Source organism: Ursus arctos, unplaced genomic scaffold, assembly GCF_023065955.2.
Source record: "Ursus arctos isolate Adak ecotype North America unplaced genomic scaffold, UrsArc2.0 scaffold_7, whole genome shotgun sequence".
Taxonomy (NCBI): domain Eukaryota; kingdom Metazoa; phylum Chordata; class Mammalia; order Carnivora; family Ursidae; genus Ursus; species Ursus arctos.
In genome coordinates, this window is record NW_026623089.1 from 51,895,974 (window position 1) to 51,912,010 (window position 16,037).

Consider the following 16,037-nt stretch of genomic DNA (forward strand, 5'->3'; position numbering starts at 1 on the left):
TTCACAGCTCCCGGAATGACGTGATGTGTTCCCTCCAGTTGAGAACCACCACACAGAGCAACAGAAGACCCAAGTCGACCGAGGCCAAGGCAGGAAGACAGACTAAGCCTATTCAAAGCACAACTCCATCACCAATATGGGACAGAGAAGAGCAGCAAACATTAAAGAGGATAGAAGAACTTCTAGAGATTTTTAAAAAATCTCTAAAGTCATGTAAGACTACAGAGAAGAGGAATGAAGATTTATTCAGCAAAATCAAAGATATCAGAGGGAGGCACACAAAGAAATTTGAAAGAAGTAACTATTATGAGAAATAAAATATATCAATCTTTTTTAAAACAACATCTTCTAGTTCAATAAACTCTGACTTGTGCCTGGCAAACATTTCCAGTAGTCTCTCTTACCTGGATTTTATTTTTGCCCCATTGCTACCACACATTTTTGGTGGGAAATCTTTGGAAATGGTCGTAAAAAGATTTTAAAAAGAGAGAAAAGAAAAAATAGACAACTTAAGAACACAAAAAGAAAAAAAGTAAAAATAGTTCTACAAATTTCAATATGCTACTGTTAATGGGATAGATGGGACCCATTACCTTTTCACTTGCTTGTGTTCTAAAACTTTCCAGAGAGGTGTCCATGCTAAAATAGACATTTTTATTAACTGAAGAATAGTTAATATAGGAAGAAGAGGGTGTGATCATTCTTTCAGAGTTTACCCACAGAAGCACTATAGTTACAGATAACAGTAATAATAATAATAATAATAATGATATTATTATTATAATACCAATGCCATACAAAATGGGGCTGGAATTTATATTTATTTTTGGAAAACTTACCTGAGCAATTGCATCCTTGAGTTGATTATATTTCTCTAGGTCAAAACGTGACTTTTTGGCTCCTTTATGGAAAAATAATAAGTATTGTCTGTCTCTGGCTTCTGGATAAACATATTCCTACAAATTAAAGGAGAAATTAAATTATTAGTCCTTGGAATACTATCTTTACAAAAGGAGCACTTACTAGCTGTTGATTAGGTTCAATACACGTGCACACATATAAAGATATATACTGATACATGCATTGTGTTAAATATTTATTTCTTAAACATTTTTTATTGTGAAGCACACACGTAAGAGTACACAAAACAAAAATGTACATCACAATGAATCATCACATAATGAATAAGTTAATCATCACCAGATAAAGAAAATCTAACACTGTCAACAACCTGGAAGCATCCTCCTGCCTCTTCCGAATTAGTAACCTTCCTTCCTCCCAAAACTTACCACTATCTTGCCTTTTATGGTAACTATTTATTGCTTTCTTTACAGCTTTCCTACTTAAGCATGAATCCCCTTGAACTCTACAGCTTAATTTTACCTGTTTTTTAATTTTGTAAAAATGGAGTCGGACAGTAGGTATCATGTATGGCTACTTTTGCTCAATATGTTTGTGATATTCATACTTTTGCAGTCCATTCATTACCATTGCTATGTTACATTCTATTGTATGACTACATCACAATTTATCCATTTTACTATTGATAGACTTTTGGGTTGTTTCCAGGCTTTGCTACTATGAATAACGCTGCCAAGAACTTTTTTGGGCTTCTCTCTTCTGTTGGGTATATACCTGTGAATGGAGATCCTAGATCATAAGGTATGTCTGTGTTCAAATTAAGAAGTGATATGAAACAGGTTTCCAAAATGGTGGTACCAATTATACTCCCATTAGCAGGATACGAGAGTTGCCATCATTCCATATCCTTACCAATACTTGGTATCGCCAGTTTAAAAAAAAAATGTTAGCCATTCTGGTGTGTGTGCAGTACTACCTCATTTTTCAAGAATGGCCTTACTGAGATATAATCACACACCATACAATTCACCCATTTAAACTATAATGTTCAATGGTTTTCACTGTATTCATGAAGTTGTACAACAGTCACTACAATCAATTTTAGACCATTTTCATTATCCCCAAAAGAAATCCTGTACTCTAATAGTTACTTCCCATATCCCTCAATATCTCCAATTCCAGGTAACTATTAATCTACTTCATAACTCTACGGATTTGCCTATTCTGGACATTTCGTATAAATGGAATCATGTAGCATGTAGCCTTTTGTGGCTGCCTTCTTTCAAGGCTCACCCATTTGTAGCAGGAATTGGTACTTCATTTCTTTAGTTGCCAAGTAATATTCCATTGAATGGATATGCTACATTTTATTTATCCATTAATAAACTGACAGATATTTGGGTTGTTTTCACTTTTTTGGCTATTATGAATAATACTGCTATGAATATTCCTGTACAAGTTTTTGTGTGAACATGTTTTCATTTCTCTTGGAGATCTATAGCATTTTCCCGATCACTTTTGAGGCTGAGGACTTTGTTCATATATTATTAGCCATTTTAATTTCCTTTTTTTAGATGTGTTTATTCAAATCTCTTGCCATCTTTTTCTGTTGGGTTGTCTGGCTTTTTCTTACTGATTTACAGGCTTTGTTAATATATTCTGATCCTCTGTTGGGTATATGTACTACAAATATCTCCTCCTAGCCTGTTTACCCTTCTAAGGTGAGAGAGAGAGAAAAGCAGACTCTCCGCTAAGCAGGAAGCTCAATCCCAGAGATCATGACCTGAGCCAAAGAAAGACACTTAACCGACTGAGCCACCCAGGCGCCCTCAGAAGTTCTTAATTTTAGGGGCGCCTGGGTGGCTCAGTCATTAAGTGTCTGCCTTTGGCTCACGGCGTGATCCCAGAGTCCTGGGATCGAGCCCCACATCAGGCTCCTCCGCTGGGAGCCTGCTTCTTCCTCTCCCACTCCCCCTGCTTGTGTTCCCTCTCGCTGGCTGTCATTCTCTCTGTCAAATAAATAAAATAAAATCTTAAAAAAAAAAAAAAGAAGTTCTTAATTTTAATAGAGTCAAATTTATCATTCTTATTCTTTATGGTTAGCACTTTTCATTCTGGGTAAGAAATCATTCCCATTCCACAGTAATTGACATATTTTCCTATATTATCTTCCAGAAGCTTTATTTTATTTTTTAAAATTGTTTTATTCTTAAGTAATCACACCCAACTGGGGCTTGATCTTAAAACCTTGAGATCAAGTGTTGTATGCTGTACCGACTGAGCCAGCCAGGTGCCCCTCTTCCAGAAGCTTTATTGTGCTACCTTTCATATTTAGATCTATAATCCATCTGGAATTAATTTTTATTAATTAAGGATGTGTAAGAATGGGGTCATTTCATTTTTATACGGATATTCAATTGTCCTAGCACCATTCATAGAAAAAGATTCTTCCTTCTTTGCAGTGCTATCTTTTTAAAATCAAAAGTTCATTTATACCAGGTTTGTTTCTATATTCTCTCATCTATTCCATTGGATTATTTGTCTTTGTGCCATTGTCTTAATTACTGTAGTATTATAAATAAAGGAAAAAATAAAGCTATAGTCTTCCATATCCTGTAGAGCAAATTCTCTTACCTAGTTTTTCTTCAAGGGTTTATTGGATTTTCTTAGTCTTTTACATTTTCATCGAAATTCTAGAAGCTGCTTATTCAAATCTCTTCCCCTCCATCCCCAAAATTGTTGGAATTTTGACTGGGATTGCACTGAATCAAATAGATCAATTTGTATACAAAACTGACATTTTTTAATATACACTTTTCTAGTCCATGAACATGCTTAAAATTTTCCTTTGATGTTATGTTTTTCTGCACAGAGGGTCTTGCACATCTTTTGCATGATTTACTTCTAGATATATTTAAAAGTCATTTTAAGTTACAGCTTTTAAAGTCTCATTTTATAATTGTTTGTTGATGGCATATAGATATGCAATTGACTTATGTATATTGACCTTATATCCAGCAACCCTTATGAAACTCACTTATGGATTCTAACCAAATATATGTACATGTTTTTGTATTTTTTTTATGTACAAAAATCTTCAAATAACATCAGTTTTCTTTCTTTCCCATCTTTACACTTTTTAATATTTTTTTCTTGCCTTCTTCCAGGGATAATTTATGTTCGCATCTGCCTGGAATCTATGAGCACTAGCACTTTGGGATTACCACTATTCTAGGAAAACCTTAGTCTAAATTATGGGATTGAGATGAATGAAGTTGGGCTATAGTTCAGAGAGAACCTACAACAGGTTCATCCTTATTCTACAACGGTAGCCATTAGAGGTTCCAAACCAAAGCAATCTCTATGGTTTTGGTCCTTCTAGATTATCAAGTATGGCTCAGCTTCTTGGTTTCTCCATCTTACCCTGCTTAGTCAGCATAAATCCACAGAGGAACAAGCACACCAACACCAGGTTCGCCTTCCTGGAATTCCTCTTCTTCAGGTCCTTCCATGGTAATTTTTGCTATCTTATAATATATATATTATATATCTTATAATACTTATATATCTCTAGTGTCTATAGGCAGATGTATTTTATGTTTTATCTAACTATTCTAACTATTCCTAATGGGAGGATTGGTCTGATGCCTAGTATGCCACACAAGAAGTGAATACTGAATTACTGATAATGACAATAATGGATTAATAGTAGCTAAAGGGAGATAAAAATTGAAAAAAAAAAAAAAACCTGAATGCCTCACCTCCTAAGATATTACAGTCTAGTAAAGGGGTGAAGACATTATATGTGAATAATTATAACACAAGATAGCACAGGATAAGTGAAATGAAAGGCACAATGTGCTTCAGGAATGCAGAAGGAGAGTTCAAAGTTGGCTGCAGGGAACTGGCCAAAGGTTCATGAAAGATAAGCATTTAAGGAACCTTGAAATATAACAGAGGGAGAACAACAGGGAGAACTTTCCCAGTTGATAGAATGATGGGAAATAAGGAATGAAATGGTGGAAAACTCAGGGCATTTGGGGGGAATAAAGAATATAATTTGATTTGTTTAGAACACATAGTAAGTATACTGTAGGGAACTGACAGACCTTTGGAGAAGACAGAGAGCAAGACAGAGATTATGAATATCAGGCTAAGGAGTTTGGACTTCAATCATTAGATAAAAAGAACCTATTAAAGGGGTGTGTATATAAGGGACAGGAACAGGGAAGAGAGGAGAAAGAGAAGGCAGGAAACAAAGACAGACAGACAGCAAAGCCATGTCCAGAGCTGTGATTAGACATGATTGATCTGATTGTTTGGTTCTGTTCACTCAGAGTAATGAGTATAAGCCAGACATGGGACTAGGTGTTGGATACTCTGGGCAAACAATGGCAGGACATGAACAGCTTACTGTCTCTCTTCTGTACTAGACAAGTTTGGGAGGCGCAGAAAGGTTAAATACCATTCTTGGGCTTTCATTTTCTCACACATAAATAGACCTGTGACCAGTGGTCTAACAAAAACAGAAACAAAATGCCTATGTTCAATAGCAGCCATATAAAAATATGAGAGAAGCAATTCTCAGCTTTCTTTTGAAACCTAAGAGAATAGAAGAAGGTTCTTATGTCTCACTTACTTATGTTTTTTATCAAGGGAAGTTGGATCTGTGTTGGTATCACACAGTGATAATAAATCCTTCATACTTTTTAAAGTGACACAGGATTTTTCAAGCTACCATAAACATAACTGGCAACAAAAATTAGTTCCAGATACTGATATTTAATAAATGAGTCTTGGCTGCTAGAGAATAGGCCAGGCATATAAAAGTGATTAGATATCTAATTTTCATTTCTCTTCCATGTAAAAACAATAACAAAGAAGCCTACTTATACTCTTAACAAATTAGAAATTGCCCAGATTTGAGTTTAACTATCTGATTAGTTATCACCAACTTTCCATTCCAAGAATTCAATAAAAACAAAAAGTTTGAGACTACCCTATCCAACTGTTATACATAATATATAAAAAGCCAAGCCAACTTGGCTGAACAGGCTATCCTGCAGCAGATCATTCTTCTCCCTTTGCCCTCTTATTCTGTAACTTATTGTAAAATATTTTTTTCTGAATTTAATGGTTTATATGGCTCACTTTATAGTCTGTGAGGTCCATGAGGTCAGGAGCCATGATTTACCTCCCTACCTTTACCTCCTAGAATAGGGCCTAATACACAATTAACATGCATGTGCATGTGTGTATACGTGTGTGTGTGTGTGTGTGTGTGTGTAGGATAAATGAGTACTTAAAGGGAACTGGCCTTAGAAAGAATACAAGAGAAAAGAGAACTACTTTAACAACCAAAACTTCAATAGCATCTCATAGAAAGTTTCTAGAAGAGCAATTCTTACCTGGCGTGTCATTACAAAATATGCATACATTGCCATGGCACTTCCGTAAGTGATAAAGTAGGTGACTGGCTCCATGATGTCCCAGGAATATTCCCACCAGGTAAGCCGGGCCAAAATGCCAAACTGTGTGGCCATGTAGGCAAGTCCACCCCATAGCACCAAAGTGGTCCTCTTCTCAGCTTTTCTGCTAATTTCAATTCGTACCTACAGGCAACAAGATCAATCAACAATACAGTATTTTGACATAGAACCCATTTTAAATTTAAGCTGTTTTACGTTCACGGAAGAAATAGGGCTCATAATCAAGACATGTCAGTATCCATTCTAGTAAAGTAGCTTGTCTTCCTAAATAGTGTCTGTAGTTTTCACTGAATATTTTATAAGAGTAACACTTTCTTAGGACACTTGTGTTTTATGTTTCACCCTAGAAGTAGATGAAAATATGGTGAAACTACAGGAGTAAGTTAGTGTCAACAACTCTTCATCCAACTACACAATTTTCTTTTTTGAGGGAGGGATATGAAAACATGCCAGTGTTCTCTTACTGTAATATACAAGATTTAAAATCTATCATCATTGTTTGCTCAAGGGGTCTGCCAGGGGGCAGAAAGCACAGTGAGTCAGAGCATGGACTCTGGATTCAGAACAGCTGTGTTCAGGCCCTGATCTGTATATCGTTGTCAGTGTCATTATAGAGTTGTTCCGAGGACTAAATAATGGAATACAGGTAAAATAACTGCACAATTCCCGGCACATAAAAAACATTCATAAAAGATGATAATTATTTTGTTATAGCTGGTACATTAAAAAAATGCTTTTTTACATCTTGAAAATACCAAATTTAAATCTCATTTTCCTTCACAACAGTTCAAGTTTAATTTATCATATTTCTAATGGTCTTAAATTTAATGAGAACAACCTTGAGATACATGTTCATCATTTTTAAGGAAATGAGAAAAAGCATAATATTAAGAGTATTTGTTCTCTTCCTTAATCTCTGATAGTCTAATTTCTTAAAATGAAAATATTTGCATCATCATTAAAAAATAATGACACGTTTACTATAAAACATCTAGAAAAATGTAAAGAAGAGAATCAATCATCATCCTACCACTACATTAGCATTTTGGAATATATTCCTTCTGACATTTTTCCTGTGGTTTACATATACATATATATAAATATGCATAGCTATATGCACAACACATTTAAAAATTAGATCATAGTATACACTAATATGCACGCTATTTTATAATTGACTTTTCATAAAATATCATAATATTCTTCTATTGCATATTAGATCTATATAACCATTTTTAACAGCCACATAATACTCCATATAATATTGATTCTTAACTTGGCCAAAATTATTATTCACTACACTCATAACTTTTCTCAATCAGTAATTATTTTAATTTGGTAAATGGTAAATCAGGTTAAGGGCAGACATTTAGAGCTCAAAGTTCTGTGCCCATTATGAAGACTCGAAACTATTCCTTTTTAAGTTTTTTCTTAGCTTCAATTGGACTAGTTTGATTGACTAAAGGACTAGTTTGATTGACACAACTCAATTACCAAAAAAGATGGAGGGGTAAAAAAAGCAAACATATATGCTCTAGAAAATTACTGTTGAAGAGGGAAGTCTGAGATTTGAATCAGCACCTTTTCCAGGGGAGCCAGTTGCTCTTTGAGATCCTCCAATCTTTCGATAAGCTCCCTCTCCTTGTTTAACTGGTGTTGCTCGATGCACAGCGTGGTGTACAGCTGCTGGACGAGTGTCTTCACATCATTCAGTGTTGCTGCATTTTCGTGGCTTAAGAGGTCTGGAAAAAAGGGGATTACATTTTTTTAAATGTTTGCCTCAGATGGAGCATTACTATTCCCAGGGCTATTAGACAATAATAAAAACAAGATAGATTCATTTGCTATAGGGAACCCCCCATCAGTGTTCAACTGAAGGAAAGTGATAGTTCCTTTTCAAAAAAGAGGTATCTACAAATCCTAGAAAGTCAATTCATATTTAGGCAACTTCAAAATTTTGAAGCCAACATCTACCTTTATAATTCTTGGAAGTCGAAATGCTACAAACAAGGTTACAAATAATAATAATCTTCATTAGATAAAAACAAAAAATTTTAGGCAATATGTTAAAAACTAGTAGAGAGGTTCACAATCAATCTGATTATCACGCTTATCAAAATGCTTATCTATAATTTATCTATGGTCCTGCCATTTTAATTGGTTATTTTCTTCCTGTTTAACACTAGAAAAAATACCTAGTATTTCAAATTTGCAAATACAAAGGTATAAATAAAAATACAATTACCCTAAAACTCTTAGCTCCCATACACCTTCCCCTAGCATACCGACTTTTATTTATCCCTGTTGAGAAAAGACACAGAATATAGCTGTTTGGGCCTCAATATCATGTTTTAGAGGGCATGAGTTATGAGAATGATTGAAAGGGTAGAAGATTAAATTCTTTGATTCAATATCCTCTTCTGTGAGTAGCATGTGTTTCTAGAAATCTCAAAATTATGTTTTGAAAATCTAATAAAAAATCAACTATGGGGCACCTGGGTGGTTCAGTCAGTTAAGCGTCTGCCTTCAGCTCAGGTCATGAACTCTGGGTCCTGGGATCCTGTCCCATGTCGGGTTCCCTGCTCAGCGGGGAGCTTGCTTCTCCTTCTCCTCCCTGCTCATGCTCTTTCTATCTCTCTCTCTCAAATGAATAAAAACAAAAAAACACAAGGAAGAAAACTTTTGTTTTAAAATCTTATTAGCTTTAAATGTGACATTTTGTTACACACAGCATAAATCAAAATAAGCCATAGTCAGAATTAGCCATGTATTTAAACTTTTTTCAAGGATGTCCTTTAGTACAGTTATCACAGAAATTCGATTAATGAAAAATTCAAGGGAAGCAAATTGGATTACAGAAGAGCTGATATAATAAAATGGGATACACCACCTAGCATAGTACCTTGCACACTTCAGTAAATGTGTGCTGAGTTAATGGGAACAGACAAAAGCAAGAACACTTTGAGTTCTAGAAGTCATCTATGTCAACAGGGCCTTCTCTCCACTGAAGTTGTAGCTCACATTTGCATATGGCTTTATACTTTCCAAAGTTACCAGAAGAGGAGGCTGCACTCTAGAAGGCAGTAGCTTATACAGAATGTCACGGTGAAGTGGTAGAGTCCGTGTCTCCCGACCCCATGACTGGAACTGAATTATAATGTTTCTATTAGATCAACAACAATATTTCTCATGAAAGCTTGGTCCCCTTTCAAAAAGACAATTCCTTAAGTAGTGATCAATTATCTATGGTTAACAAAATCTCTACACATACATTATTTATATCATGCTATCTTCACAATAACAGCCTGAGTAAACTTGGCAGCCAAAATTTATAAATGAGGAATTTGAATCCTAGAGATAAGATTAACAAATGTTTTTGTATTAGGTACTGAGGACTGGACTTTTTTATGGAAATATTTTTTTACTGCTTTTGTGTTTTCTGCCTTTTATACTGTCACTTTTGGTCTCCCCTTTCCACTCGATGAGTCCCCTTTAATGTAGGGCTGTTTTTGTGGTCATGAATTCATTTAACTTGTTTGTCTGGAAACTCTTTACCTCTCTGTCTACTCTGAGTGATAGCCTTGCTGGATAGAGTATTATTGGCTGAAGATTTTCCCCTTTCAGCGCGTTGAATGTATCATGCCAACCCCTCTGGCTTGCAAAGTTTCTGTTGAAAAATCTCCTGCTAGCCTTATGGGTTTTCCCTTTACGTTACTGGCTTCTTTTGCCTTGCCATTTTAAGAATTTTTTTATCATTATACTTTGCAAATTTAATCACAGTATGTCTGTGTGGCTCTGCTTTTGTTGATTTTGATGGGAGTTTTATTGTGCCTCCTGGATCTGGATGTCTGTTTCCTTCCCCAGATTAGGGAAGTTTTCAGCTATTATTTCTTCAAATACATTTTCTGCCCCCTTTTCTCTCTCTTCTTCTTCTGGGACTCCTATAAGATTTATGTGTTATTATGTTTGATGGAGTCATTGAGTTCCCTAAATCTATTTTCATTTTGTGTAATTCTTTATCTCTTTTGTTCAGCTTCATTGCTTTCCATTACTGTCTCCTAGGTGATTAATTGGTTCCTCTGTTTCTTCCAGCCTGCTGTTCATCACATCAAGCATGTTTCTAATCTAGTTTAATGCACTCTTCATGTCTGATTCCTTTTAAAAGATGTATTTATTTATTTATTTGAGGTGGTGGTGGGGACAGCATGAGCAGGGGGAGGTGCAAAGGAAGAAGCAGAAGCAGACTCCTCACTAAGCAGGGAGCCTGATGCGGGCTTGATCCCAGAATGCTGGGATCATGACTTAAGCTGAATGCAGATACTTAACCAACTGAGTCACCCAGGTGCCCCGGTCTGACTCCTTTTTAACTTTTTTTTATCTCTGTGGTAAGGTTCTCAATGATGTCTTCCATTCTTTTCTCAAGCCCAGTGACTATCTTTATGATTGCTCCTTTAAATTCTCCATCAAGTATGTTACTTATATGTTTTGCTTAGATCTCTAGCTGCAGCCTTGTCTTGTTCTTTCATTTGGGATAAATTCCTCTGCCTTCTCATTTTGCCTTAGTCTCTGCCTGCTTCTCTGTGTTACAAAAGCCAGTTACGTCTCTTGTTCCCTCTTCAACATAGCCTCTTCTCTCCCGTTTTTTTTTTTTTTAAGATTTTATTTATTTGAGAGAGAGTGAGTGAGAGAGAGCAAGAGAGCGAGCATGAGCAGGGGTAGGGGCAGAGGGAGAGGGAGAAGCAGACTCTCCTGCTGGGCAGGGAGCCCAACATGGGGCTCGATCCCAGGAGCCTGGGATTATGACCTGAACCAAACGCAGACAGTTAACTGGCTGAGCCACCCTCACTGTTTTCTCCCTTTAGTTGTGGAGTTTGTTCTGTCAGTCTTTAGGTTGATTTCTGGGGTATTTATGATGATTTGATAGTTATCTAGTTGTATTCATGGGAGGAGGGAGCCTAGGGTCCTCCTACTCCACTGTCATCTTCCCCTGAATCCACTCTTACTGTTTCAGCTTCATCCGCAATTGTACAAGGTCTCAGTCCTATAATAAATCTTTTATTCCACAATACTTATGTGGTTCTGATTCCCCAGTTGAACCCTGACTGGTACAAATACTATGTATGTATATATGTATGCTATTATTTGCATAAAAAGGGAAAAAAGTTATGCATTCATATTTTCTTACAAATGCATCAACAATATTTGTCAGGAAACATAAGAAACTAAGAACAGTGCTTGCTGGTACAGAAGGAGCAAACGGTGGATGTGGAACAAGGAAAAGAAAACTTTTTCCCATACGTTCTTTGACTTTGGGAATTAAACCTTGTGACTGTACTGCCTATTCTAAACAAGTACAAGAATTTAATGTGCAATCACATACCTTCTAACAGCAATGAAAAAACCATGAAATGATAATTCAAAGATCAATCTCACAGATGTCCAATTACTAAAGCTCCAGTAAACTCAAGAGAATTTGCTTTATTTTGTTAGATTTTCTTGTCATGAAGAATATGGTTCCAAGGTATTGTCAGGGTGGAGAAAAATATCAACCTCAAACCACTGACCTGGAAAAATTTGCCCACATATTTGGAGATGAAATTATGAGAAGATAAATCTGCTAATGGCTTAACAACAACACTTTTGGATGATTTGTGCATGCTTCACTAAAAATGCAATTAGATATTTATTAATGTTTTTGCACATGTCATCAGTGCCAGGAAATCAAGGTACACAAAGGCAAGGAAATGTGTTAACATAATGGGGATTAAAAGTCTTTTCAGCTACTACAATGATTTGAGAAGGACTTTGGTTGAGTCTCTGATAAAGTATTTGTTACTGTTTGTATTTGGTTTGTCTGTTCAACTGTTTCTCTCAAGTCATTTACATCATTAAGAGTGAAGCAAGGTTTCCAATATCCTCTGGATGGATAAATGGGGAAAAGGGTTAGTGGTGCCAATCAAAATGATTCTCCTTAGCACAACAACTTTCAACAACCAGTGATTTAGATTATATGCTCTTCCTTCCTATATTAAGTGGAAGATAGTTAATTACGACTTCAACATGGACTGAGATAAAAGATCTTCTGTACTCCCTTTCCATACTCCTCCCTCCATTCTAGATTTAGGTTGGGTTTTAAATAATCTAATTGCTAAAACAGTTACTCTTCTCATCCTGCAGTGGGCAGACAGCAATCCAGCCATACACAGCTATCATAACCAAAAGAATGCAAGGATACTTACAGCTAGCCTTAGTGCTATGACCTGCCCCCTTGGTTTTTTTCTGCCTCTTCCTTTCCAATTTTGGGGTTAGGTACAAGAGTTGTCAACACCTGGGGCGCCTGGGTGGCACAGCGGTTGGGCGTCTGCCTTCATCTCAGGGCGTGATCCCGGCATTATGGGATCGAGTCCCACATCAGGCTCTTCCGCTATGAGCCTGCTTCTTCCTCTCCCACTCCCCCTGCTTATGTTCCCTCTCTCACTGGCTGTCTCTATCTCTGTCAAATAAATAAATAAAATCTTTAAAAAAAAAAAAAAGAGTTGTCAACACCTAAGTATCCATAATACTTATGGACTGTCAATCCCACATAAACATGGGCCTTTATTAGATCCTCTATCAATAAGCCCTTTGTCCTCAGTGCATGACGGAAGTGTGCAAAGTTCGGGTTTACTGGTACGCAACATATAGCATTTTTAATTCTAAAGTGCTATCCACTTGCCTTTGGAGACATGTCTTGAAAGAAGTTACCGTGGCCTAGAGGAGAGCATAGGCAGCAACCTTTTCAACATCGGCCACGGTAACTTCTTTCAAGACACATCTCCAAAGGTAAGTGAAACAAAAGCAAAAAAGAACTTTTGGGACTTCATCAAGATAAAAATCTTCTCCACAGCAAAGGAAACAGTCAACAAAACTAAGAGGCAGCCCACAGAACGGGAGAAGATATTTGCAAATGACATTACAGATAAAGGGCTGATATCCAAGATCTATAAAGAACTTCTCAAACTCAACACTCAAAAAACTAATAACCCAGTCAAAAAATGGGCAGAAGACACAAACAGACAATTCTCAAAAAGACATACAAATGGCTAACAGGCACATGAAAAAATGCTCAACATCACCAGCCATCAGGGAAACACAAATCAAAACCACAATGAGATACCACCTTACACCAGTTAGAATGGCAAAAATTAACAAAACAGGAACAACAAATGTTGGTGAGGATGTGGAGAAAGGGGAATCCTCTTACACTGTTGGTGGGAATGCAAGCTGGTGTAGCCCCTCTGGAAAACAGTACGAAGGTTCCTCAAGCTGTTAAGAATAGAGCTACCCTAGGACCCAGCAATTGCACTACTAGGTATTTACCCCAAAGATACAGATGTAGTGAAAAGAAGGGGCACATGCATCCCAATGTTCATAGCAGCAATGTCCACAATAGCCAAACTGTGGAAGGAGCCGAGATGCCCTTCAACAGATGAATGGATAAAGAAGATGTGGTCCATTTACACAATGGAATATTACTCAGCCATAAGAAAGGATGAATACCCACCATTTGCAACAACATGCATGGAATTTGAGGGGATTATGCAAAGTGAAATAAGTCAAGCAGAGAAAGACAATTATCCTATGGTTTCACTTACACGTGGAACATAAGGAATAGCACGGAGGACATAAGGAGAAGGAAGGGAAGAAGGAAGGGTGGGAGACAAAACATGAGAGACTATGGACTCCGGGAAACAAACTGAAGGTGTCAGATGGGAGGGGGGTGAGGGGATGGGTTAGCCCGGTGATGGGTATTAAGGAGGGCATGTATTGCATGGAGCACTGGGTGTTATATGCAAACAATGAATCATGGAACACTACATCAAAAACTAATGATGTACTGTATGGTGACTAACATAACATAATTTAAAAAAATAATAAAGTGCTATCCGTCAATAAGGAAATGAAAGGGAGGCCTGAGTGGCTTGGTAGTTAAGCATCTGGCTTTGGCTCACATCATAATCCCAGGGTCCTGGGATCGAGTCCTACATTGGGCTCTTTGCTCAGCAGGAAGCCCGCTTCTCCCTCTGCCTGCTGCTTCCCTGCTTGTGTGCACGCATTCTATCTCTCTCTGACAAATAAATAATGTCTTAAAAGGAAAATAGGAGAGAAGTGAAAGTTAAAGGAGGGGGGTGAGTAGAAAAAATTGTTTCAAAACTTAAAAAAAACTGTCTTGTAAAAGTTCTCCTCCATTAACTTCTTTATTAGATTTGTTCCATCTGCTCCATGTATATACAAAATCCTAGTGTTCTCCTCATCATCTGATACCTGAGCTCTAGTACCTTCAATTTCTTTTCTGTTTAGCCTTTTTACTAAAAAGAGTTCCAATGTGGGGAAGAGGAATATGCCTACTCATCTGGATGATTGCCAACCTTCTCAAATACAGAAATTCAAACTGTTCTCTTGATGCAGCTGAAAAAGATGGTGACTTGGATGCCAGCAATATCTTCCCCACACAGGGAGACAAATATAATATGGTGGAAACAAAATTAAAACCTATTTTATATATTATCAAAAGAAAATGATTTTCTTTACTATGTTTTTAAAGATCTTTAAAAAATTTTTTAATGCTAATATAGTTAACATACAGTGTTATATTAGTTTCAGGTGTACAGTATAGTGATTCAACACCTGGTGCTCATCACAATAAGCGCACTCACTCCTTAATCCCCACGACCTGTTTCACCGGTCCCCCCACCCCCCTTACCTCTGGTAACCGTCAGTTTGTTCTCTTTAGTTAAGAGTCTGTTTCTTGATTTGTCTTTTTCCTTTGTTCATTTGTTTTTTTCTTAAATTCATATGAGTGAAATTATACGGTATTTGTCTTATAGGATTATACTCTCTAGCTCCATCCATGTCATTGCAAAAGGCAAGACTTCATTCTCTTTAATGGCTGAATAATATTCCATCATATACATATATACACCATATCTTCTTTACCCATTCATCTATTGGTGGACACTGGGGCTGCTTCCATAATATGGCTATTGTAAATAATGCTGCTATAAACATAGGGGTACATGTATCCCTCTGAATTTGTGTTTTTGTATTTTTGGGGTAAATACCCAGTACTGCAATTACTGGATCATAGAGTACTTCCATTTTTAACTATTTAACTATTGTAATTATTTTTAACTGGCTGTACCAGTCTCCTTTTTCTCTACATCCTCACCAATACTTGTTGTCTCCTGTGGTTTTGATTTTTACTATGTTTTAAAACTTTGGGAAAAAGTGTTTATGGACTTGAAACAGTATTATTCAAGCTTTTGTGAGAAATGGTATCTAATGGCATAATCCCTCATTGTCTAATAACAGAGGTAAGAGAGCTATGATGTACGAAAATATTTTAAATACTGAAAAGATACTTTGGGGTGCCTGGGTGGCTCAGTTGGTTGAGTGACAGACTCTTGGTTTCAGCTCAGGTCATGATCTCATGGGTCTTGAGATCGAGCCCTGTGTAGGGCTCTAAGCTCAGCAGGGAGTGTGCTTGAGACTCTCCCTCTGGCCTTCCCCTGACTTGTGTGCTTGCTTTTTCGCTCTCTCTCTTTCATAAATAAATAAATCTTTTTATTTTTATTTATTTATTTTTAAAGATTTTATTTATTTATTTGACAGAGAGACACAGCCAGCAAGAGAGGGAACACAAGCAGA

At 36.7% G+C, this 16,037-nt stretch overlaps 1 protein-coding gene across 2 annotated transcripts in view; it reads right to left on the bottom strand.

Moving 5' to 3' along the window:
* MCU (mitochondrial calcium uniporter) overlaps window positions 1-16,037 on the bottom strand; it is a 188,632-nt gene that overhangs the window by 2,468 nt on the left and 170,127 nt on the right. For both annotated transcript variants that reach the window (XM_026504434.3, XM_044386153.3), the window contains 3 exons: window positions 7,932-8,092; window positions 6,270-6,473; window positions 840-956 (listed from right to left, as the gene is read on the bottom strand). In XM_026504434.3, coding sequence (XP_026360219.1) covers window positions 840-956; window positions 6,270-6,473; window positions 7,932-8,092 — 482 coding nt within the window. The remainder of the gene's footprint in view (window positions 1-839; window positions 957-6,269; window positions 6,474-7,931; window positions 8,093-16,037) is intronic.